This window comes from Mugil cephalus, chromosome 19 (assembly GCF_022458985.1).
Source record: "Mugil cephalus isolate CIBA_MC_2020 chromosome 19, CIBA_Mcephalus_1.1, whole genome shotgun sequence".
Taxonomy (NCBI): domain Eukaryota; kingdom Metazoa; phylum Chordata; class Actinopteri; order Mugiliformes; family Mugilidae; genus Mugil; species Mugil cephalus.
Window position 1 is genome coordinate 14,949,993 of NC_061788.1, and position 25,794 is coordinate 14,975,786.

A 25,794-nucleotide genomic window follows, 5' to 3' on the forward strand; every position below is an offset into this window, starting at 1 on the left:
AAAAAGCCACCCACAGATTTCAATTAGCCAAACACCTAATTAAATCACTGCACGTATTAGAATCGGTTACAATGTTTAATTAGAATTCACAGTACTTAACAAAGATAGCAGCAAGTTGGTTTTGATTGTTTAATTGAAAATCAGTTAGACATGGAAATAAATGAACTTGTACATACTAATGACTTATAACCTTCACATGCCTTTAGATAAACCAAGAACTGAGATGGCACTGTAGCAATAATAAAAGTATTACGGAAAAAGTGAAAGGTTACTACTGAACCCCTGCACATAATAGCTGACCCGGGTGAGAGAGCTTTATTGCTTGGGCAGTTAATGTTTCTCTGGAGAAATTTCCAGCAGCACAGGCCTAGATAATGTTTTTTATTTGACAGGGCAGAAATGAATGTCAGACCTCCAAAACTGTTCATTGCTCTACCAGGTTCAGTGTATTGGAAACAGTTTTCCTGTCTGGTTGCGCTGGCGCTGTCTTTTGTCCAATATAAACAATCAATCAGCCAGAACTTTAACACCACTGACAGTGATGTCAATGAAATTGATCATCTCGTTACCATATAATGTTCTTCTGGGAATCCTTTGGTCCTGGCATTCTCGGGAATGTTACTTAGACGCGTGCCACCTACCTAAACGTTGTTGCTGGCCAAGCACACCTAATCTATTGCATTGACACTTCCCCAGCAGGACAATGCAGCCTGCCATGCTGCAAAATCTGCGTAGAAAAAAACTTGAAAAGTAACCCAAGGTGTTGAACCTACCTCCAAACTCTCCAGCTTCCATCCTTATGCAAGGCCTGCCTCTCTTCTCAATCCACATGAGCCAAAACCACGACCAACCACTATCCTGGTGCTAAAAACCACAGGACACCCTCAAGAGACCTTTGTTCATTCTACTATGAGTCAGAACTGTTCTGGAAGCACAAGGGAGACATAGAAAACATTAGACCGGTGGTTTTGCTAATCAGTACACACTAATCGTTATAACATTATGACCACCTTCATAATATTGTGTATCCCACAGATACTTGACGAGTTTGGGATCTAGGGAATTTGGAGGCCAGGTCAACACCTTGTGCTGTTTCTCATGTTTGTTTGAGTTGTTCCTGAGCTTGTGTGTGCCTGTGTCAGGCTGCTTCCTGCTGGGGATGGCAGGTTTTCGACCCAGGTCGTATGACCTGACAATCGACCCGGGATTTTATCGGCTCGGCTTCAGTGTGAACAGGAATTCTGCGTCGACCCGCTAATTTACACGATGACGTTGATGTACCTGCTTGTCACATTCTGATTTTGTCACTGGACGGCCTGTTAGACTGTGTCATTGTAGATGCTCCAGGGCTGTGAGCAGCTCAAAAACAGGGCGAAGTTTTGGTCTACTCCCATAAGAGACCGATCTCTGAAGGGCAGAGATCAAACAAATCAAATCTGTTGTTACTCTATCGTTAATGGAAGCGCATAGGTGAATTAGCCCTACGTCATGTTTGGGAAATCACACTGGGGAATCTCGATGTGAACTGCGCAGCTGTGTTTATATACAGCTTGTACAGCACTTTTTTATCGATCATGGCAGCGCACTGGCAAGGCTGTGAGATTTGCGAGCTGCTTCGCATCCATGGAGAAGAGGAGATTTGGAGCACTTAAATATGTAATGATGATGTTGTCAACGCAATTACGCATGAGAGGGAGGACAAAACAGGCACGCAGCTCTTACAGCGGGAGGTCAGACCCTGGGTCTGAAAATCTTGTGTCAAGCCGGTGTTTTCGATGTGAAAGGAGTATAGGTAACATCCACATGACTGAATGCCATGTTATATACTACAATACAGTAATTATTATTCGAGCAGTTAGCCTCATTGTTTTGCTTAGAACACGACAAGAAAAATGTCTTATACCTTTAGACAATGGTGGTGTCAGACTACAGAAGTTTTGGACTCCCTTAAATGTTACAGATCCCTAACGTTATCTGCTCTTACGCCAAACCACCCAAAGACTCATCAAGGCTGCCCTGATTAATATCAGTGTTCATGTTTGATTTTTTTTTATATTTACAATTTAAAATCTGGACGATTGCATCAGTAGTTTTGCCAATGACAAGTGGAAGAACTTAGTCTACAAGGAAGCAAAGCAGCTGATTGTGTTTTCATGAAACAGTAAACATTTTAGCCATTGAAACCAACATTAGCTAGCGTGTAGTTGTAAAAGTTACTTGACGTGATTAAAAAAAAATGATTAATTCTATTCCATGGACAAAGAACAAACTGTACAGAGTTTGGTCTTCTTGACAAATACTTGAATGCACCACATACTGCAGTTTCACGGTATTCTCAGTAGAAAGCTGTTTTGCAGAATCAGCAAAGGATGTAAAATTTTAAAAAACGAGCAAGAGGAAAATTAAACATTCATGACTCTCAGACCCCTTGATTCTTTCTCCTTGTGTCAAGTAGTGTACATTAATAATTGAGCATATTAGATTATAGTTTGTTCAATCTCCAGCCCTGCTGTCTGCTCCGCTCTCTTGCACCTTGTTGCATCAGGAACGCATCCCAAGTAATCCAAACAACAGAATAACAGACAGGAATGTGCAGGGTTTGGACACAAATATACACTCGTCATCGGTTAGTTATTGTAGTCAGGGCCGCTGTGCAGTGGGTTCATGATTGATGAATGAGTAGACAAGTGATTCATACATAGACACAACACTGCTGTGTGAAGGTAGTCTGAACAACTGATGCAACAGGAAGTGGACATTTGCACCATTTGCTTCGTTTTCTGTGGGAGTGAAGATTAAGATCTCTGCTAATCTCATTTCATACACACGATTGTATTTGCAATAGCCCTTAACGTGGTTTTCTGATATGATTCATCTCCGTCTTCTGTTCTGTTGTTCTCAGGGTTTATTTATTTATTTACGACTGAGTTAATGGCATTTTACGCAGGACTGAGACAGAGGGCAGAGATGGTATTTTTCACTGTGATTTATGTGATTCTGTGGCTGTAACTTGTCGTAGCTAGAGCCATTGACCTGAGGGCTGTTGCTTATTCTCGCACTCTCTCCACTTTTAGGTGATCCCCTGTGTGTTAGTCCATAAAATTCCTATCTTGTATGTGTTAATGACAATCACTGCTAATTTGCATGTTATTATGATTAAAACTGCATTGTGTCTCTGCTACAGTCACGTGTGTCCAAACTACACATTCCCTGCGTGTGGAATCGCCACTGATACGCTGTGTTTCCCACCGCCGCGCGCATGCTCTCAGAGAGCCTCTGCTACCCTTTTGAATTGAGTGACATTGCAGTATGATTGGAAGCCTGAGCACGGTGCTGATCACTGAGCCTCCTGGTGGTCAGACTGGAAACAGCAGGCGGACTGCAGCTGAGACTTTACTTATTCAGTGGGTAGCCAGCCACGGAGACAGACAGACAAATAGACAGAGATAAAAGAGTCGCCTGCCAAGCCCGTCGCCCTTCTCCTCGCTCATCGGTCTCGTCTGATTGTTCATTTTGCTCCGCCTGCTGTCTCTGTGGGGTTATCGGTTATTTTTAGAGCTACAGTAACTACACAAGTGATGTTCTGCACAGTAGGAGAAAATGGGCATGTGTTGCAGTGCTCGCAAGGGCACGACACTGAAGGATGCTGGTTCTCTCCGTCCCTAATGCATCCTAAGTTTATACCAGTCAGCGGACTCACTTAAAACAGCGGGAGCTTGGTAGTTTGGTTATGTTTTGCAGACGTCCGAGACATTGTACTCTGGTTTCTCCAGCCACCGAAGGAATAGCAAATTTGCGCCGCTCTAAAAGGTCATGAAGTCCTCTCATGTCAGGTCCCCGTGGCCAAGACATTATGATAAAGGCCAAGCACAGGACAATGGAAAAGGTTGTCACAGACGACCTCGTGTGCGATAGACAGGAGATACTTAAAACCCCGTGTCTAACAATAGTTCATGATTAGAAATGACTGATGTGTTGATACACTGCGACATTTCAGGGGATGTTTTATGTTTGCTCTGTTCTGACTAATGCAGCTAAATCTCCCCTTTTCCTCCCAAAGAATGGTCTCAACGGGTTACACCTCGCCTCTAAGGAAGGTCACGTCAAAATGGTCTTGGAGCTACTACACGCTGGCATCGAACTTGAAGCCACCACCAAAGTAAGTTGTTCTTGTTTACACTGCTCGCAACTTAACTAGAATGAATGAAGCACTAAAACAGCTGCGCCTTCCAGACACCTGTTGTAGCGTTAGCTCCCTTAGCTCAGGGCTGGTTCCGTCAAACCGTGACTAAAGAGACTACTTGAGCATTCATGAGCTAATCTATCACCTGTAACCGCAAAAAGTTAACAAGATTAGAGAGGGGCCTGGGGGCCGCAGTAAGACATAAAAAATACATTTAATATTGGAAAAGGTTTAGATAACGCTAACTGCAAGGGGAGAACTGACCCAACAGAACTGGATGATCTAAATGTTTAACAGAGGTGTACAGCATGCGTTTTTTCCCCCCGTGTCAGTACTTTCAAACAAAAGGGAGTTTAATGTCATCGTAATGGTTGAAAAACCTGAAAATGTGAATAAAACCGTGCCGCTTTTCTTCTCTTTGAGCTTTTATCCTACATACAATACTCCAGATGCATTTCACCGTTGAGTTCTCAGCGTGGAGATCTAGGCCAGTAGGCCGCAATAACTGTCCTCTCATTTACTTTAATTTCCCTTCTCTCCCCTTCCGCGCGGTTTCTCGCGTGACCTCCAGAAAGGGAACACGGCTCTTCATATCGCGGCGCTGGCGGGGCAGGAGAAGGTGGTGGCTGAGCTCGTCAACTACGGTGCCAACGTTAATGCCCAGTCACATGTGAGTCTCCACGAGCTGCGACCCAAAGAAGGATGTATGAGACAGATGTCACTTCTCTGTGTTGTAAAGAAGAATGTGTTTTGATGACTGTGTGGACTCTGAAACTCTTCCACACTACACATACAGATGTGTTTTCTCACGTCTCGTCTTTGACAGCGGCTGAAGCGTGTATGTTTTCGTCCGTCTAACTGTACATAATGTGTGTGTGCCCTAACAGAAAGGATTCAGTCCTCTCTACATGGCAGCGCAGGAGAACCATTTAGAAGTGGTCAAGTTCCTGCTTGAGAACGGCGCCAATCAGAGTCTCCCGACTGAGGTTTGTGCCTCTTCAAATGACACGCTTCATCGTTCAGTTTTTTAGGATGTTGTCTGGGCTGGAACCTGCGGTGTGTTTACTTGAGCTCGACTGATATGGATTTTTAGGGTCAATACCAATACTGATTTTCTTTTAACGTGGCTGATACATGCCGCTGATTTGTCTGAGCTGATATTTGGAGCCGATACTGCCTTTTCTTCCCCCATTTACTTGATAAAAATGACACAATGATAACAAATGTTACAGGTTTCAATTTAACCATAAACATAAACAATTATTGAACTCAAAGAATATTTAATACTGTATTTAATGCATACAAATAAACAGGTAAACAGAGGAAGAGCACAAGTATTTTCCAGCTGCATGCGCACTGTTAGTTGAGGAAGGGTAATGTATGGGCTGCACAGTCCACAGTGTCTCCAGCAGCACAGGGCCACTTGTGGGTGCCAGGATATGTAGATACCAGTAAAAAGGGGCAAATATCGGCCCGATATCTAACGTTCAGTTCAGGGAACTGTTTCACCAATGAGAGAGAGTTTAGAAAAGCAATAGCAATAAACGATATACATTACATGATGGGAATAGGTACAGTGGGCGTAATACAATCATGCTGTCGAGTAGTTTCATCCGTTATCGATATTTTCATGGCACAGGTACATCAGTTGCAACACAAGGCCCTCTCCAAGCAGTTCCTGTCCTTCGTTTGTGATGTACATTTTGACATTTTTTCTATGTTAAATAAAAGAACATTTCTGATAAATATAACATTAAATGTTTCTTGTACTTAAAAAATATAATATCCATGGTTTCAGATGTATCTTCTCTGTTTACCTTCCCGCTTCTTTATTGCTTTTTTGTTTTTGTTTTTTCCTCCTCGCGACCCCTTTTCTCGCTCACCAACCTCTTAAAAATTAAAGGCCCGAGGGAAAATGTTGTCACTATATTTTGGAAAATCTTCTCCCGCTCTGAATAAAATTTGTGAAAGAGCAAAAGCCTCATGGTTGAAACTGTGTAACCCATTTAAATGTGTTAATGCTACGACTTTTTTGGGGGGTAAAAGGTGAGTGAATGTTGAGAAGTTAATCCTTGAGTCCGCTGTCCTGATCTCCCTAATTTTCTCCCTCGTTCTGCTCTCTCCTCAGGACGGCTTCACTCCCCTGGCTGTGGCCCTCCAGCAGGGCCATGAAAACGTTGTGGCGCTGCTCATCAACTACGGCACCAAAGGCAAAGTCCGACTCCCCGCGCTACACATCGCTGCACGAAACGACGACACTCGCACCGCTGCCGTCCTCCTGCAGAATGACCCCAACGCTGATGTACTCAGCAAGGTATGCATTCACTGAGACTGTGTGTACGACTCTCGTGGTGCATCAGTAGCGTTTTCACTTGAAGGGAAAAGCCCCGAACCCAAACCATAGAGCAAAAGTTCATTCAACATAAGGAGCCAGATAACACAAAAATCAAAAACACCAGAAGTGTGGCAGAGGCAGAGCAGACAGAAGAGGCCATAGGTGAAAACTATCAGCAGACCGGCAGTGAGGATGGTGATCCTCTGGAGGCCTGGCTGAGGTCAGAAGCAAAAAATCCTCCAGGGTCTTTTAGGAAAAGTATTGTGTTTCCCTGGAGCACGGGACCTGCCAGACAAGCCAAACCCTGAAGTAGTGTCCTGCCCTGAAGCAAAACACAAATCACATCATCAGCATAAAAAAAATAAATAAATAAAGCGGCAACAATGATGTGTTTTTATGAATTACACAAATACATCCTATTACTGTCTGTAACCAAACCAAGGTTTGTCATAAGAATAAACCTTTAAACCGAAAAGTCGTATGCAGAACTCTCTAATCTCTTTGTCTTGTTATCTTAATGCACTAAACTGTTTCACGGAATTAGTTTTTCATTAGATGTGTAATAACTAAATGGCAGTGGTCCTTCTTCACTTATGCTCACATGACCGTGTGCCTTTTCTCCACAGACTGGTTTCACACCTCTCCATATTGCAGCTCACTATGAGAACATGAGCGTGGCCCAGCTGCTGCTGAACAGAGGAGCCAACGTAAACTTCACCCCTAAGGTCAGTTTATCACAGATATCGAGCGAATGAAAATAATCAACGGCCACAGTTCGTCTTCCGCAGTTAAACCGGTGCAGCAGTTTCAGTTTTACACTTGTCTCGTTGATAGACTTGAGTGATGATTACAGGTTGTGATGAAAGACCCAGCTGACACATTTATTGTCCCTGCCTCTCTAGAATGGCATCACGCCCCTTCATATAGCCTCCAGGAGGGGCAATGTGATGATGGTCAGACTCCTGCTGGACAGAGGAGCTCAGATTGATGCCAAAACAAAGGTACTGTTCAGATTCATTCAGAGGTGTATTATATATCCCCAAACCATTTTGTTTTGAGTTACCGGTCCATCTCTTTCTTCACACGTCTCTCTATAGGATGAGCTGACTCCTCTCCACTGTGCAGCCAGGAATGGTCACGTCCGTATTATTGAGATCCTGCTGGAACACGGTGCTCCCATCCAGGCTAAAACAAAGGTAGACGGCGAAAAAGAAACACTGTGATCAATGTGGATTTTTGCTGCCGTCGTCAAAGATTCCTGTTACGTACAGATTTTTGGTTGTGTGAGGCTGCAGTTCGTAACTGCTGCGTGAATCAGTCAATCAGTGAAAGATAACAAATGACCAAGAAACCTTAATCCAACTTTGGCAAACTTTCCAAAAATCGACATGGCTCATCTTTCTGTTTGCTGAGCCTCCTGGAGCCTCATCAGCTCTAGATGTGCATATTTATTGCCGCAGGATTATCTGCAAGTAATTTTAGAACATTGTGTTGATTACATCCACTCCGGGCTTTGTTTCATGGACATCAGAAACTAAACCTTATTGAGTATGTGCTGCGTGCAGCGTGTTACGTGAGCCAGGCTTTCTTTTTAACATTGGGAAATCAATCTCTGTCTGTTGTCTCCGTTTTTTCCTCCCCTCCTCATCTGTGCCTGCTTTCTCTTTCCAACTTTTCTTTTTGAAACGCCTCCAGAACGGCCTGTCCCCCATCCACATGGCAGCTCAGGGTGATCACATGGACTGCGTCAGGCAGCTACTGCAGTACAACGCTGAGATCGACGACATCACCCTGGACCACTTAACCCCTCTTCATGTAGCGGCCCACTGTGGTCACCACCGCATGGCTAAAGTTCTGCTGGACAAGGGGGCCAAAGCCAACGCACGCGCCCTGGTGCGTCATTGTTTGGATTTCAAATCTTATTGAACTTATGACGACACTGCACTATGGAATAGTACAACAGTTAAATGAATGAAAGTGGACTATATGCACTGGGACCCATTTGAAGATGTTGTATGTTTTCTTTAGACCGTTTGGTGCTGTTGCTATCCCTGGTTCCACCAAAACTTAAAATAAGTTATTTAAAAATTGATTTTGTCATCTTTTTTGTGTTAGCTTGACCCTGTTAGCCCGTTTATACCAGCTGGTTTTCGACATATCCAGCGCTTAATGGAGATCCTTGTAAAATAAGTCCCCGAGCCACATTTAAAGCAGTTACAATCTTCAGCATGTAACAGGAACTGTCTCATATTTGAGAGAACCAAAAGTTCAACAAGCTTCAGGCCCGTACACGTTTGTAGTGAAGTTGTGAACCGTTTTTCTCTTGTGTCTCTAGAATGGTTTCACACCTCTCCACATCGCGTGCAAGAAGAACCACATGCGATCCATGGACCTGCTGCTCAAGCACTCAGCTTCTTTAGAAGCTGTCACAGAGGTGAGACGATGTGACCGCGAGAGAAAGAGCCTGAGAATCATCAAAAACCCATGTGATGGAAAAGATTTCACGCAGCCTTTTTCCACGTCTGTTACCGCCTCTTATGTGCCCACTGAGGGCGAAGCACTGGCAGAACATGTGTTATGTGCATGGGTTTGAAGTGACAGGGAAAGAGATATATTTAGGTTATTAGAGTGCCTGACATCCATCTTAAAACCGACTTTTACGATACGATAGTTAACAGGGAGTATGAGTCATGTTGTCCTCTGCTGTCTAAACAACTGGCTCCATTACTTATAGCCATCCACTTAATCAGATCTAGCTAATGAACCAGAATCCAACTTGTCTTCTCTGTAATGATTTTGAGTACTCACGACCTTCCCTTTGTGTCTGCATGTAGTCGGGCCTCACTCCTCTTCATGTAGCGGCGTTCATGGGCCATCTGAACATAGTGAAGAACCTTCTTCAAAGAGGGGCTTCACCTAATGCTTCCAATGTGGTGAGGATCAAAACAAGTTCCCTGTTAACGCAACTTCCTTTTGCCGCTAATTTTTTCAACATGCGATCAACACACACGTGTTCTGTTATGATGACCTTGGCCCGTTGTAATCTCAGTTAACAGTTTTGCATGTTCGTAGGTGAGGTTGTGTTATGTACTTTAAGTGACTTGTTTCCTGTGTTTATCTACATCAGAAAGTGGAGACTCCTCTCCATATGGCCTCCAGAGCAGGACACTGTGAAGTTGCTCAGTTCCTGCTGCAGAACGCAGCGCAAGTGGATGCGAAGGCTAAGGTACAACCTGTGTAGTCTTACTGTAGTCATCACCCAAAACAAATGTAGTGTTAGTAGCATTTCATAACACTCAAAACCCACCTCATGTACAGAATTCATTCATATAGCTGATTGATCTGCGGACCACCAACCACGGGGCTCCTGCTCTTTGTCAAGTCCTGTGTTACTGTAGCTCGGTTAGACAAACATCCATCCTCGTAGAAAAATAGAGTCTAAAAGTAGCATGGAAGTGCGATAACGTTAGCAACCGTGCTACCATTGGTGGATACTGGAAGAATTGCTATTCATTTCACCAGATTTCAGATTCTACGTACGGTTATTTCCTCCACTGTACTCGCAGTTTTACTCACAATTACACATTTTAATGCGAACCAAGTCTACAGATTTGTGATACATGAAGTCAGGTCTTGATGAAGGGTAGGAGCCCTGAGGTTGATGGTCAGCCAATCAATCAGAAGGCCAACAAGGGGTCAGGTGGCAGGTTTGTTTGGGTGACTGGTTTGTATTGCATCTTATTTCATATATAAATCTATATAAATCAATAACCTCTGCCCCCCCCGTGCTTTGTACTCAGGACGACCAGACACCTCTACACTGTGCGGCCCGCATGGGCCACAAGGAGCTTGTGAAGCTGCTTCTTGAGCACAAGGCCAACCCAGACTCGGCTACGACGGCAGGTCACACACCCTTACACATCGCCGCACGTGAGGGACACGTCCACACCATTCGGATATTACTGGATGCTGGAGCACAGCAAATCAAGATGACAAAGGTAGAATAGAAGCCATGACAACTATTGCAAATAATTCCAGTCTTGATTGGTCAACACCTACACATTGCAGATATTATGTTTGATAAGTTTACTGTCTTATATGAAGACAACTTTTGTAATGTCCTCATTATTTTAATTTTATCTTATTTCTATTGTTTTCCTTCTCACCCTTATTCTAATACACTGAAAAAAAAAGTGTGGTATACAGTGTATGTTGTTTTGTCTTTTGAGCAGAAAGGTTTCACCCCGCTCCACGTGGCCTCTAAATATGGAAAGGTGGATGTAGCAGAGCTCCTTCTGGAGAGAGGAGCCAACCCCAATGCAGCGGGGAAGGTGAGACAATCTGTGCATGAGAAGTGAAGCGCTCTTACAAGGCTGAGAGGGGCACATCGACCTGAAAGCTTCACAGTTAAAATTATTGATAGATTGCCATGGTATGTGCATCATATATACATGTTTCTGTGTGTGTGTGTGCGTGGTCATATATGTGTCCATGTGTATGTGTGTGGTCAACAGAACGGTCTGACACCCCTTCATGTGGCCGTCCATCACAACAACCTGGATGTTGTTAAACTCCTGGTCAGCAAGGGAGGATCTGCACACAGCACTGCCCGAGTAAGATGCTCACACAGGCAGGCCAACACAACATGCACATCCGCTATCGACAAACATACAAAACAGGTCAAATGAGTGTGATACTCAAACATACAGGAGCTTACAGACCAGTGATTGGACTGAAAAGGGCTCTCTGACATTATAATTCAAGTTTTTATGGGGAGTGTTAAGAGAAGCGATGTCCACTCTCGTTCGTGTCCGTACGTCCTTGTGTCTCTCTGCGCAGAATGGCTACACTCCCCTGCACATAGCGGCCAAGCAGAACCAGATGGAGGTGGCCAGTTGTCTGCTTCAGAACGGGGCATCACCCAATTCTGAGTCCCTGCAAGGCATCACGCCCCTACACCTGGCTTCACAGGAGGGAAGGCCAGACATTGTGGCCCTGCTCATCTCCAAACAGGCCAACGTCAATCTAGGAAACAAGGTAGAATATTAGAAGGGATCCAAACAGAGAGCGAAATGTGATTGATTGAGTGTACTACTGTGTGGACAAATCAATAAAGTTCTAATCTTTGAATCTTTTTCTGTCTTTCAGAACGGACTGACTCCTCTGCATCTTGTGGCTCAGGAGGGTCACGTGGGAATCGCCGACACGTTGGTCAAACACGGGGCCTCCGTTTACACCGCCTCACGGGTGAGTCACGCCACCTCCACCGGTACACACGGTCATCAAATATGCATGACTAGATGTGATAGGTTAAAAGATAGCGTTGACCTCCAGTTTGCTGATGCGTACAGTGTCATATTCTGTAATGCTTTGGACTCTGAAAAATGAGCTGTGGGATTTGGGTGTCACACATACAGTATGGTGCCATGGTCCTTAAGCATTTCTATTATTAACAAACTTTAACTCTTGGTCTGAAGTCCAGCTGAAGTAGTGAATGAAGAAGTGATTAGCGAGTTGTTTAATTTCTTTATTGTACATGTTTATGAATTATTAAGGGTACATATAAATGATTTGTTGTTTTTTATGAATTTAAATATTTTTTAAATTCATAAATTAACATCCCCTTTCTTGTTTAAAGGAGATGTATTATGCTTTTCCTTAATTTCAGTCACATACTGTATATCCTTCCTGAGACCCAAGCTTTAGTTTGGTCTGCATTTTTAATTTCTCCAAGGTATTTGGGATCAGTAGGACCTAAGAAGTATAAAAACTAAGCATCATCTTTCAACAGGAAGTAGTAGTTTAAAAAGAAAAAATTCCTACGTGGACGTGGACACTGGGATTATTTCATTATTTATATTATAATAAAGTCACCACTGTGTGACAAAATATAAAAGTGTTTATTCTAAACCTATGAAGTCCCGTCCTCAAACGAGTACTTCCTAATTAGCGAGGTTGTTAAATTGTTAAATTTGCATGTCATATCAAACTAGAACGTTAATAAGCATAAATAATTGAGTTTTAACCACAGAATTTGATGGGGTTATGTTCCTTATCCACTTTTGTCTTGTGCTTGTCTAAAGAATGAATCCGACGCAATTCCCGCTATCATGTTTTTACCCACTAGTGTATTGACCCTTTGCTACCACTAGATGGCAGACTACAGTGTACACTAATGAGGACAACAAGTTTAAATGAAGCAGAATAAGCCGCAATAAAAACCTAAAAATTAATGTCCCCACATGAGGACACAGGGTCTACTGCATCTGCTACTATAGTGTCAGACATTCATGTAAAATGTGTTTCAAATACAGAGGTAAACACAAGCAAAAGCAACACTCCTCTGAAGACTCCGCCTCCAACGTCCTCTTCTACTTTTGTACCGTTATGCGCCCCAAACAGAGCGCCCATAAAGTCAGACAATGGTCAATGTATGTACAGGTTCTCACAAAAGAGTCTGCTTCAGTAATATTATAGTCATTCAGTGTACTCATAAATATAACCACAGATATGTCATACAATAAGAATTCAGTGAATGCATGTTGCCAAACGGAGACATCCTGCTGTAGTCTCCACTCCACTCTCATATTCCAGATGTGTACAGACCGATTTGCCATTTCCAGTTCATAACAGTCAAATATCAGTATGTTGCTTAGTAGCAATACACTTTCCTTTTAATTCCTCCACAACAAGAGGATGAAATGGGGCTAACAAGCAAATATTTCCAATCAGTAGAGAGTGGTATTAAAAAGCCCGGAACTAATATTTCCAGTTTTCAGGCAGAGTGGCTGCATAATAGACTGCATGAGATAAATATGGATTTTCTTCAGCTGACAGTCATGCAAAGCCACTCTAGTGGAGACCCAATAAAAATAACCAGTTGGCGATAAGCATAAGAAGTCCTTTTTGACGTCTTTGTTGCCTTTTTAGTTGTGCAGTGTCATTTTTCTAAGAATTCACGCCAGATTCATGCTGGCCATTAGGAGGCATCAGTAAAGCTACTGAACAACAGCCAGCTGTGTCTCTCTCCTTGTCTCAGATGGGCTACACACCCCTTCACGTGGCCTGTCACTATGGCAACATCAAGATGGTGAAGTTCCTTCTGCAGCAGCAGGCTCAAGTCAACAGCAAGACGAGGGTAACGTTTTTTGTCTTCACTATTAATTTCCCCGTCTTTTTTGTTTCTGCTTTTGTCTGACTGTTATTCTTCCTTATTTTCTTCAGATGGGCTACACCCCTCTGCACCAGGCTGCTCAGCAGGGCCACACCGATATAGTCACCCTGTTGTTGAAACACGGAGCCCAGCCTAATGAGATAACTTCGGTGAGACACTTTTAGGAATACCTTGTTTCAACCTTCCTTAAAGTGGTCGTCTCCAACTGTTTCAGTCCTGGTTGATTTGGCGACACCTCTAGGGACTGGTGGTAACAGCCAAGTCTGTTTTATGCTGCAGGTCACAAAACGCTGACTGCAGATAAACAGACTGCTTTCATTTAAAAACAAAACCAAGCATTCATTTGCCTTCTTCCATCGGTCCATTAGCTGTGATCTGATTTCCCGCTGCACGTGGCTTGAGTCTTTGCAGGGCACGGTGAAAGTTTACCTCACTGAGAAGTTGGAGGTGCACAGCTTGTCGCTTGCAGCTCTTCATCTAACAGCTCACTGTAGCTGCTCCTTCTTGTTGCACTGACTTAGACTGTTTGGATCTCAGATAAATTACAAAAATTGCCATTGTCTTACACTGTAGATTTTAGCGGGTGCTAACCTACTTCATAAAAGAAGTGAATTCAAGTTTTGCCAGTTAAATACTTTTTTATTTCCAGACATTTATATCCAGATATCCTCTTATGGAACTCACATTACCAGTAACTTAATATAGCATTTCTTCCAGGAAAGTGACTCCCAGTTTGTAGTCAAAAAAATATATCATCAGTGGGTCATAGGCTCGGCCATCTTTTTGTTTGTGATAGATAGTGACTTATCAGTAGGGGTGGGAAAAAATATAGTTCTGGCAATATATCGCAGTGTTTTTTCTTCCAATACAACGTCGTATTTCAGTGTCTTAATATTGAAGAAAAAGTCATGTTTTTGGCCGATTGCAAATGACTTCCACACCTCCACCACCACTTTTTCTGTACAAGTGCAATAAATTGGAAATGGATCAATTGGATCACTGTCGTCTGATGTACATATATACAATGTGTATTTTAAGCTGCATTTAAATTTTCTCAGTGAACTATGTAGAATATTGAAATATATTATAATACCATAATAATCGCAATGATATATCGTATCGTGACTGAGTATCGTGATACGTATTGTATCATGAAGTCCTTGCTATTACCCACCCCTACTTAACAGACATTTATTTTAAACTTCAGACGTCCTGTTTTAATTCATATAGAAGTTATTTGGTATAATCCAATAAAACATTCCATACCAAGTGTTTCATCACATTTTGGGAGAATTTGCGCTTGGTTTTCCGTGTGGATTCATTCGATGTAGATTAAATCAAATCTGGTGGTTGTCAGTGGAAATGGAAATGAAAGTACGACATAACTGTGTGTATTTTCATTTCACTTCAGTTTTCCCACTATCCCACTTTATACCCGCGAAAACCCTCCATTCATTTCTATCTTTAGATTTAATGTTTCACACCTCCAATTAATATTCTATCAGGCAAATCCCCGTATTTTTACTATTGAATTAGAGAATGTTTCCTGCAGGAAGAATGAAAAGCTTTGTAATGTTATTGTTTATCATCTGTCTGTATAGAATGGGACATCTCCCTTGGGCATTGCTAAGCGGCTGGGTTACATCTCTGTCATTGATGTGCTGAAGCTGGTTACCGAGGAGTCTGTCTCCGCGGTGAGCAACACATCATGCATGGTTCTCATGGTTACACCAGTACGCAATGAAGTAGCCTTGACACCCCATGACTCAGATGTTCAATTAAATTACCGCCTTGTCTTGCTCGCAAATTAATTTCCCCTCATTGTCTGTTGTCTTTCCATCTCCTTTTCCTCCGCCTCTTGCTCGGGATCCTCATCCGTTGCAGATCACTACAGAGAAACATCGGATGAGTTTTCCGGAGACGGTAGATGAGATTTTGGACGTCTCAGAAGATGAAGGTAGGCCATGTGTTTTGAACACGCAGACTGTGCTGCTTTGATTATTTATTTTCAGCTCTGAATCGCTATTTTGGTAAAAGAAGACTGTATGGGAAGTACACTGACATATGGAAGTACCAGCATGACTCCAAATAAATATGTGACTGTCTGTAACGCCCTTTTCTATTTGCTTCGTAGGGGTTGCCCAGCTAACGTTAGGTAGGATTGTGTCTGTATCTCTGCCTTGTCCGGTCCAGTGACTCATGAACTTGTGCCTTCATTGCAGTCGCACTTACTCATTTTTCTCTGTTTGTCACTAATTGTATTTCTAATCAGTTCTACTCTCAACTCCAGCCCTGTTTGCTGTTCTCTGTCCTCTCTGTCTTATCTTTCTCTCTTGTTCAGAGATTTATTTAAAAAAAAAAAAAAAAAAGTGTCTGTTTTTCATCAGCATGTAGTCACAACATTTTCCTCGTAACCAGCGTTCAGTGCGCATCTGTTCGTGGGCTTGTTATTGACAAAACTTCAACATCGTTGCCTTCAAAAGACGAATGTGTCCCTTTTAATTCAGTGCTGTTGTTACTCCTGCCTTCTACAGCCTAATTGATCCATAAGCTGATTAAACACACGCTGTTCCACAGCTGTGACACTCTCCCGCACACAACACACACAGCTGCTGTTCATGCAGTCGTTTTTCTGCCACGAAGAATCTCAGAAATAAAACCGCTAGAACATTTTCAAGAAATCCAGGAAGCATTTTCATACACAGCCTTCATTTTGCAGTGTATTTTGTCCTTGTTTAATTTTTTGTCCTTCTCTAACACCTTTTTTTGTTTTCTGAGCAGCTTGTATTAATGTCTGTGAATGTCATGTCCAGTGGTTTATAGTTCACTATTGTTGTTCTGATTATTATTTCAGTATCATACCTATTTAATAATTGAGCTATTTTCTCCTACACAGAAACCATCACCACATGTGATTTCATCTTTAATGGGCATGCTCACTAAAAAAAGCTGTCACCAGGTGCCTTGCAGTTTGCCGTCCATGCAGTGTCCTGAACTGTGTTAATATTCACTGTCTTACCGATCCTCTTCTTTCACTCCTTTGGTTTCCATCGGCTCTGGTTGTTGTTGGTTTTACCGCATTGCTTGGACTAAAATGTTTCAAATTGCTTTGTGGCCATTTTTTTCTGTGGTTTGTAAAAAAGGTGAAGGGAAGGGAAGGATGGTGGTGTAACGGTTGCTGCTTTTGCCTTATGGATTCAATTATTTGAGCTGCCTCAGAAATAGATGTACTCTAAAAGTACAGAGGAAAAAGGAATTCTATTGGCAGAAATTTTTTCCTCAGTTTAGGAAACTTACGAGTAAGAACTTGGCCCGTCTTGCGCTGGTCTCATCCTTTTCTCTCTTACTTCCTTATGTGCTCTTTGTAACCTGTTACTTTCAATTTTTTTTTGTCGTGTACTCTTGTCTCCTTTCTTACCTCTTTAATTCGCCCACAGGGGACGAGCTGCTCGGTATGGACGGAGCGCGCTATTTGAAGCTCGACGACTTCAAGGACCAGGACGATGACTTTCTTTCCCCAAAGAAGACCCTCAGAGACTTTGAGGGTGGCATGGGCACCACGTAAGTCAGCGTGTAGTGGCTCTTAGTGGTGAGGTCTATTTTTACTGATTTTGTTTCATCTTTAAGAATACATGACATGATATTGTTGAAAAAAATACTGAGCTGGTGCTTTAAAGTCCTGAGACCCTGCGTCCTCATATGGGGACAGGTTTGTGGTAGCTTCTTATTCTGCTTCATTTAGACCCATTGTCCTCATAAGTGGACGCATCTATCTCCCATCTAGTGGTAGCAAAGGGTCAATAGACTAGTCAGTGTAAAAACATGATGGCGGGCATTTCAGCGATATCTTTATTTTATTATTATTATTTTTATGGTTGAAACCTGTTTATTTATGCGTATTAACATCTCTAGTTTGATATGACATGTAATTTTAACAAATTCTATCAGTAGCAAAAAGCTACAGCGTCGCTAACTAGCAAGTGTCCATTTGAGGACGCTGAGATTACATGTCCGGCTCAAAGATGATACTTAATTCATAGGTCTCCAACAGAGAGTCCCTGACCCCTAGGGGGTCCGCGGAGGTACTGCAGGAGGGTCGCAAAATCTTTGGTTGATTAGACATTTTTTATACATTCTTAAATTTTCCCCCACAAATTGAAATTTCTTTAAATAATCACGTTAACAAAAACACACAAAACACATTAACTGAATCCAGTAGGTAGGGGGTCCCTACTTAATCTCTCATATAAATTTGGGGTCCTTGGCCTGAAACATGTTGAAGACCCCTGGCTTAGTTTTTATACTTCTTAGCTCCTTGAAGAATTTAACAGCACACAGCAAATAAAAGCTCGGGCCTCAGGAGGTTAAATCCTGCCGTAGATCATTTGTCTTAAATTATGACAAGCAGCAGAATATGATGCCAAGAATTTCTTGCAGCGTAATAATCCACCCCCTGTCTCATTTTACCCAATTGTCACTTCCTCTGCTGCAGGCCATATTCTCCTGCCATTCCCAGGATCCCCTGTGTGTCACCAGAGACGGTTCTGCTGGATCAGGTAACTTATAACATTTACCGTGTGGGCTCCAGTTTGTATCATCTGCGACTTCATCATATTCGCTTTACCTTCTGATTTTCTCTGTCTTTTAGTGCGTTTTCTCACATTCTCTTTTTGCTGCTGCATTTTTAATCATCCTGTCGTCTCTTTCTCATTTTCTGCTCCCACTTTTCTCTTGTCATAATCTTCTCAGTCGTGGTTATTTTACTGCCTCTCAGTCATTTTTCTCCCTCTCTGACCGCAGCACACACCCATCCCTTTGCCAAAAGAGTATGACGAGGATTCTCTGATCCCAAGCAGCCCGGCTACGGAGACTTCAGACAACGTCAGCCCTGTGGCCAGCCCCATTCACACAGGGTGAGCCAATGAAACATTTCACGTTACTCCCCACGTACCATCCCACTCAAGACGTGTTTTTTTTGCTAAATATCACAAGAATGATAAATTGACTATTTCTGTATTTACATTGTTAGTAAAGTTGTGTCTTCTTTATGGACGATATGAAGCCTGAACAGACCAGATCTGAATTTCTCACAGGAAACACCCCCATCATTCCATCTCTATGTCTTGTTTCTTGCTAAAAGCATCTGTGATAACATGAAGTTTAAATGTTTTTAAGTGACCAGATGATTCATTAAGTATCTGTGTGATGCTCAGCTTCCTGGTGAGTTTCATGGTGGATGCTCGAGGAGGCTCCATGCGAGGCAGCAGGCACCACGGGCTGCGGGTGATCATCCCGCCGCGAACCTGCGCCGCACCCACGCGCATCACCTGCCGCCTCGTCAAACCCCAGAAACTGACCACACCCCCTCCTCTGGTGGAGGGGGAGGGCCTCGCCAGTCGGATAATTTCCCTGGGTCCGTCCAGTATGCAGTTCCTTGGGTGAGTCAAACTCAAATTGGCCACTATTAGTGTCCCTTTTTTGTTACAAATGAGAAGCCATTTTTTTGTTAAGACCATTTCTCTTATACTTTTTATCTTCTTTATTATAGTCACATTGTTTCTTTTTTCTATTGTAAGGGTTGTGCTGAGAATTTGCATGTTTTTAAATAACAAAAAATATGTACAAAGTTCCTGATTTGTGTTGAGTATCTCTAATGCTTGCAGCATCTGAAAATTCTTTACAAGCATATGATTATTGTGCCATCTAATGGACACTGATATGTCTGCACATGTGAGGGAGTCGATGTCAGTTATGGTGCAAAACAATATTATATATATTATATATATATTTTTTAATTATAAGACCAGATTGTTATCCTTGTTGTTGTGTCTTCCTCAGACCCGTCATCGTGGAGATCCCTCACTTTGCCTCTCTGGGCCGAGGGGACAGGGAGCTCGTGGTCCTCCGCAGTGAAAACGGCTCGGTCTGGAAGGAGCACCGCAATCGCTACGGCGACGAGGTGCTGGAAACTATCCTGAACGGCATGGATGAAGGTCAGTGCGATCGTAATTGAAGCCATCCATCCCTGCATACCTGCAGATAAGTCAGTGTTAATCTTGATGTATGGTCCTGGAGTTACAGAACAGGAACGCGGGGAGGGGCTGCTTTTATTATGGGAACGCTGCCTCAGCAGTATGACTCAAATGCGCGTTACTCTCATATCCGCTTGGAACCGCTTGACTTCTACTGTGTGCATTTCTATCCTTTCTTCATCATAGACTTGGAGAGTCAAGAGGAGCTGGAGAAGAAGAGAATCCGTCGAATCATCTCCACCGACTTCCCCCTCTACTTTGCCGTAGTCTCCCGCATTCAGCAGGAGAGCGACCTCATCGGTCCGGAGGGCGGCCGGCTCACCACTAAGCTGGTCCCACACGTTGAGGCCATTTTCCCTGAGACTGCCGTCACCAAGAGAGTGAGGTTGGGACTCCAGGTGAGAGGATGAGTCAGAATTATAGTAGGAACGAGTAGATGAGTACACACACTAAGTAGGATGGATGAACAGAATAGAATAGATATAATAAACGCTGTGCAGGTCCACATCCTTCATAATTACTTGGATGTTTGTCATGTTGTTAGCACAACAAACACAATCTGAGTGCTTTGCAGAAATCATTGGGAGCAGATGTTTGAATTATGAAACATCTGTGATTCAGTGGTCTGCGCCAACATGTTTACCTCAGTTTGTGTTTCTGCTGCTCTCGGCCTTTCGGAGGTTTGACAGACTACATTTCCTAAAGTTGATGTTCTGTCAGTTTGACCAATGAGCCTGAACATGCAAGAGTTGTGCTATCAGTCATGGAGGCTCGACTCAGTGTAGACAGACTGATGCATTCTTATTGAGAGTCTTCACATTTGAAGGAAGGTTTTGACTTGTCTTTTGAGTTATTGCATCTAGGGCAGAAAATCCACGTTTGAGTCAGTATATTGTTCTATTTTATTTTAGAGGGACGTAACAGGTTCTGAATGTTTTTCTCACTGCAAATCTGACTGCAAACCATGTGCATGCTACATTTTCCCTGCCTTGCATTTCCAGTTTTTTTTTTTTTTTTTCATTGCAAGATGAATTTGCTTTGGTGTATTCGTCATCAACAGCTTCACTGAGACTGAACCGACACCCGAGGTAGCACTGAATACATTAGTGGTTACATTTACATGCACAATATGTTTTCAGTCCAATGAAAATAATTAAGATCGCGGATTCCGACTTAACCATTTACATGATCTGATAATATGTGGGTGTGTTTATATCTGTCACAATGTAACCTTTGCCATGCAAAAAGTAGTTCTGCCCACTGTAGAAAAACGGTTCTGTTTGAAATATAAAACATAACCGAAGAAGAAGAAATGAAGAAGAAATTATAGACAAATGTTGCTAGTCACATTGATTCCAGACTCATTCATTTGGCCAAATTACAGACTGTAGATTAACAGCTCCTCAAAAGTGAAGCCAAAGCAAGTAGAGCTCCCCCTAGTGACTGGCTACAGTATAGGTCATAAGCTCCACCCCCTCCATGTTAGTGGACTGGGCCGAACTAAAACACTTATTTATGACTGGTAGTGTAGAAAAAAGCAAACACATTGACAGAATATGGTTAGATTTTCCTGTAAAATACTGTATGATATATTTGAATTTAAAATTATGATACACTACCCGGGATACCCGACCACAGCTATACAGCTACTGCACAACATGTGGTGTCTGTCCTGTCAAACAGGAGCATGTGGCAAATGTATGGCTGTTGCTCATCCAGACCTCCACAGACACACATATGGGAACTTGGCACGCACTCATGCTGACTTCCAGTTTTCACTCACCGCCTCCGTTTGGTTTTGTTTTCCATGACAGAAAGATTATGACGGATTATGGGGTTCTTGTCTCCCGTTGCCTCGGTCACTTCGCTGGGCATTGTTTACGCTGTCTGTCACGGCACTGATGTGATGTGAGGAAACTGCATGAGTTTTGCTTTGCCTTATGCTCGTCTGTTTATGTTCTCCTTCTGTCCAGCCATTCGTCACTCCTCAGTTCCCTGATTTAAGTTGTGAGCCACACTGGCCGAGGTGATGCACTGATCTGAGTTGGGTCAGGTGTGAAATATGAGTTTGTTGCATGTGTGAGTATGGCTGAGAGTTTGCTGTTTTTGGTCTTTTCCTATGTGCTGTTTCATAATTCCCTGCCAATGCACTGATCCTTTCTTAATATTGTTCTGTTATGCTATTCGAGCTTGAGTTTATCGTTCATAAATTTTATAATTTTTCAACTATGAGTGTTTCTTCTCAATAAGCCGTTCCCTCACCACTTTAACCTCAGGCGCAGCCAATCCCAGATGAGCTGCTGACTAGGCAGCTTGGTAACCAGGCAACCTTCAGCCCCGTGGTTACCATCGAGCCACGCCGACGTAAATTCCACCGTCCGATCGGACTGCGCATTCCTTTGCCGCCATCCTGGAGGGAGAGTGTCCGTGATGCTGGCGAGGGAGATACCACCAGCTTGCGTCTCCTCTGCAGTGTCATCGGTAGGATTCATTTTTTATGTACTGATGTGTTGACGTTTGGGACATGAATGACGCGGTGTGGTCGTCGTGTCTCAGGTGGGACGGCACCAGCTCAGTGGGAGGACATCACCGGAACCACCAAGCTGATGTACGCCAACAACTGTGCCAACTTTACCACCAACGTGTCTGCACGGTGAGCCCCTCGGCAACGACCAAGACAACTTCGTTACGAGTCACCTTTCCTCCCTTCAATGTTGCACACAACTAAATACTAATAAAGCTTTTCTCTCTTCTTCAGATTCTGGCTGGCAGACTGTCCGCGGACGGCGGAGGCCGTGACCTTCGCCAACCTGCTGTACCGTGAGCTAATGTCCGTCCCGTATATGGCCAAGTTTGTTATTTTCGCCAAGATGAACGAGGCACGTGAGGGGCGCTTGCGTTGTTACTGCATGACAGACGACAAGATGGACAAAACTCTGGAGCTGCATGAAAACTTCACAGAAGTGGCCCGCAGTCGAGATATCGAGGTCAGCACTGGCAAGGTCACCAGAGGGATTTGTTTTCCAGAGTCGTTCATATAATCAGATTTTGATTTTGGCCTAATGGAGAAAGCCAAGAATGGCCTTGTGTGGATTTGTATTTTTTAACGACAGCATCTATCTAATAGCACTATCTCATGCTAATGAGTAAATGGGTCTTATGTTCTCCGGAAAATAGTAGATTTATTGAGATAATAAGATATCGCTGCATTGATATCCAGCCTGACATTAAAATGAGTCACCATGCGTCCCCAGCCAGCACTAGAGATCTGATCTCACTTTTGTGTTTTGTTTAAATAAACACACACATCATTTGGGGTGCAGTAAACTATTATAACTGCTGCTGTCTGTAATGAATTGCAGAACCAAAAACAGTTATGTGTAGTGTGTGTGACTTGATCTCAGCCTTGTTTTAGAGACAAAGATCACATTATAACTCAAAACCTGAAAACTTTCATGCTCATGTTATTTTACCGTATGAAGCAGTGACAGAAACATTTCCAGTAGTAAAGGTAAATAAAGACTCTAGACCTAAGAAACAAGCTTTTCTCACCCTAAACTCTGAAAAATACGACTTAACACGGGACACAAACCCCCCCATCCTTAGTCTAATCCTTTCAAACAATACAACCGTCTCTCAAAAACATAATTAACAAAGGGGAAAAGTAAAAAAATAATCACAAGAAAACAAACTTTTCTTCACATCTTTTCTTCAGATAATGAGAACTCACCTTCTAAAAAAAACTCATCATCATCTTCAGATTATGGCATTAAATAAAAAGTGCAAGTATTGCACTTCTTCTGTAATAATTGTAAAAATTTCTTCTGCTTCTGCAATAATTTTATACACTAATTAACAGAGTTTCAGTGAACAGAATAACAAATGTCGCTGCTGCCAGCGCATAAAACGAGCCGCTTTCATCCTCCTCTTTCTGTGATGTAAAGAAGACTGTTTCATGTCAACCTCCCATGACGTTTCCCCTCAGCTGATGGAGGGAATGCCGCTGCACCTGGAGTGCTCTGGGAACCTGGTGCCCATCCGGAAGGCCACACAGCAGCCTCGCAGCTTCAGCTTTCAGGCCTTCAGAGATAACCGCCTGCCCGTCTCCGTCAAGGTCTGTCTCCATCCGGCTGTCTCTGTCCGTGCCTGCGTCTCTATCACTGCCGTGTGTTCATATAATGTGTATTTCTGTTCAGTTGTTGGGTTCAGTGTGTCAAGGATCCTCCTGCCAGTTAGTCAGTCTGAGCACCTGCTGATCACCCAAACAAACTGTCTCACGTGGTGGTTTTTCCTCGTCTGTTTGCTTTCCACCGTCATATCGGTCAGGCAGTTGTTATCGCAGTCGGCATGTAAACGTTGAGATAACAGTACAGTGCTCTGCTCTCATTCTGTCAGCTTTACGGCGACACTACATCAAAGAGAATAAAACAATAATAACATGGCGTCATCCTATTCGTACAGTATGAAGAAAACGCGGTCGACAGTCTAACCATCCCACTCATTATCATTTCAAACAAGTTGAGAGTCCAAATTTGGGCATTTTTGTTTGTTCTTTTGTGAAGATGACAGTAGCAAATTAAGCCACGTCCCCATTTGGATGAAAACAAACCGCTAGCAGTAAATATAGCTCCCCTTCGCCTGGAAAGCATGCGAAACGGCTACCGTTAGTCAGGCGGACACATAAATAATGTTGTTGCCGAGTGACGAATGGTGACGTTACGTAGAAAAACTTAAAAACATATGGCCCATATGTCCAAATACTCTACTGACAGAGAAATGGGTGAACGAGCCCGCTGTGAACGAGTGGCCGGAGGTGTCATACTGGACTTTCACTCTTTCTTAATTGAATCTCCGGGTAATATATGACATCATCATGTCATCATTCCATAAAGTTAAATTAATTAATCATGACATAAATACAGCACAAAGCTTAACCCTTTTGTTAAAACGCTTTACAGTAACTCTGTGCTACTGTCGTTTCAGTTCAGCGTCAACATTCACCACTTCATAACTTGAATTTGAGGGGAGCAGAGCAAAGAGATTAAGTAGGGACCTCCTACCTACTGTATGTGTTCTATATTAAACTCAGCCTAGTGCCAATTATAAATATGCATTATTATTATCATTCTGCATTCAATATTAAGTTATTCAAATAATACACAAGTTCAAATATTATTTTTTTTATTCATATTTGTTGTTCAAATGACAAAGCGATCCATTTTGAACTCCGTAGTTGGCTGATGGGAGCAAGCTGCACTGTTAGCTTCCCTTACGCTAATATTGCAGCGTGGCTCTGGCAATTGCGGGAAACAGAGTCATAGTGTAACATGCCGTCTCGTGATTGGCTCCGCAGCGATAGGGGCGGGGCCTGCTGTTCACAGGAGGCTTAGATTGACAGGTCTAGCGTAGGTCTCTGCTGTTGAGGCAGCTCCTGTATCGCTGACTGAAAGATAACATCCTCTGCGTCCATTTATACCTTCACTGAAATATGCTGGATTTGTGTTAATGTGTGTTTAAAGAAATTTTAATTTGGGGGGGGTTAAAAACAAAAAATATATAAAAATGTCTATTCAACCAAACCGGACCCACTGTTGAAGGTGTTTTAAATGGTTTGAAGAACAATACGCAACATAGCAACTTCTCCTTTGTTTTCACCCATAAGGGGGCGTGGCCTTTTCTGTGACGTACTCTCTTCTGTTTTATTCAAATTTAATTAGGATAAACTGACTCATTAGTCCTTTTTCATAGATGATTATTGCCATCAATTCATCAGTTGTTGAATTTTTTTCTGCATTTCATCATAGTCGCTCTCTTGCACATATGACTAGTGTGTCTGTTTTCATACTGTGTTGATGTATGCGCAAAGCCTTTCTCGTCTGTCCTGTGACCATATATGTGTATTATTCACCTGTTGGCTTTTGTTTTCCTAAGTTTCTGTCAGTGTGACGTTCAGTACCGTTCAGTATCATCTAGATGAATACTCGTAGCCGAGCAACAAACAACTTACCTATGTAGCCGTCGACTGTGTCGGGTAATTGTTTGCATGTTGTGTGACTCCCTCACTTTCTTT

The 25,794-nt window shown here is 42.8% G+C and overlaps 1 protein-coding gene across 10 annotated transcripts in view; it reads left to right on the top strand.

The window, feature by feature from the left end:
- ank1b (ankyrin 1, erythrocytic b) overlaps nt 1–25,794 on the top strand; it is a 73,135-nt gene that overhangs the window by 29,690 nt on the left and 17,651 nt on the right. For 6 of the 10 annotated variants that reach the window (XM_047569334.1, XM_047569336.1, XM_047569340.1 and 3 more), the window contains exons 4-34: nt 4,061–4,159; nt 4,755–4,853; nt 5,071–5,169; nt 6,312–6,497; nt 7,145–7,243; nt 7,421–7,519; nt 7,616–7,714; nt 8,214–8,411; nt 8,854–8,952; nt 9,353–9,451; nt 9,646–9,744; nt 10,319–10,516; nt 10,748–10,849; nt 11,033–11,131; nt 11,358–11,555; nt 11,667–11,765; nt 13,558–13,656; nt 13,743–13,841; nt 15,294–15,386; nt 15,577–15,649; nt 15,827–15,847; nt 17,130–17,253; nt 18,185–18,248; nt 18,493–18,605; nt 18,906–19,130; nt 19,531–19,685; nt 19,911–20,122; nt 22,001–22,205; nt 22,281–22,377; nt 22,483–22,711; nt 23,710–23,838. In XM_047569334.1, the coding sequence (XP_047425290.1) occupies nt 4,061–4,159; nt 4,755–4,853; nt 5,071–5,169; nt 6,312–6,497; nt 7,145–7,243; nt 7,421–7,519; nt 7,616–7,714; nt 8,214–8,411; nt 8,854–8,952; nt 9,353–9,451; nt 9,646–9,744; nt 10,319–10,516; nt 10,748–10,849; nt 11,033–11,131; nt 11,358–11,555; nt 11,667–11,765; nt 13,558–13,656; nt 13,743–13,841; nt 15,294–15,386; nt 15,577–15,649; nt 15,827–15,847; nt 17,130–17,253; nt 18,185–18,248; nt 18,493–18,605; nt 18,906–19,130; nt 19,531–19,685; nt 19,911–20,122; nt 22,001–22,205; nt 22,281–22,377; nt 22,483–22,711; nt 23,710–23,838 (3,909 nt within the window). The remainder of the gene's footprint in view (nt 1–4,060; nt 4,160–4,754; nt 4,854–5,070; nt 5,170–6,311; nt 6,498–7,144; nt 7,244–7,420; nt 7,520–7,615; nt 7,715–8,213; nt 8,412–8,853; nt 8,953–9,352; nt 9,452–9,645; nt 9,745–10,318; nt 10,517–10,747; nt 10,850–11,032; nt 11,132–11,357; nt 11,556–11,666; nt 11,766–13,557; nt 13,657–13,742; nt 13,842–15,293; nt 15,387–15,576; nt 15,650–15,826; nt 15,848–17,129; nt 17,254–18,184; nt 18,249–18,492; nt 18,606–18,905; nt 19,131–19,530; nt 19,686–19,910; nt 20,123–22,000; nt 22,206–22,280; nt 22,378–22,482; nt 22,712–23,709; nt 23,839–25,794) is intronic. The other 4 variants (XM_047569335.1, XM_047569339.1, XM_047569342.1 and 1 more) reach the window with 2 other exon arrangements.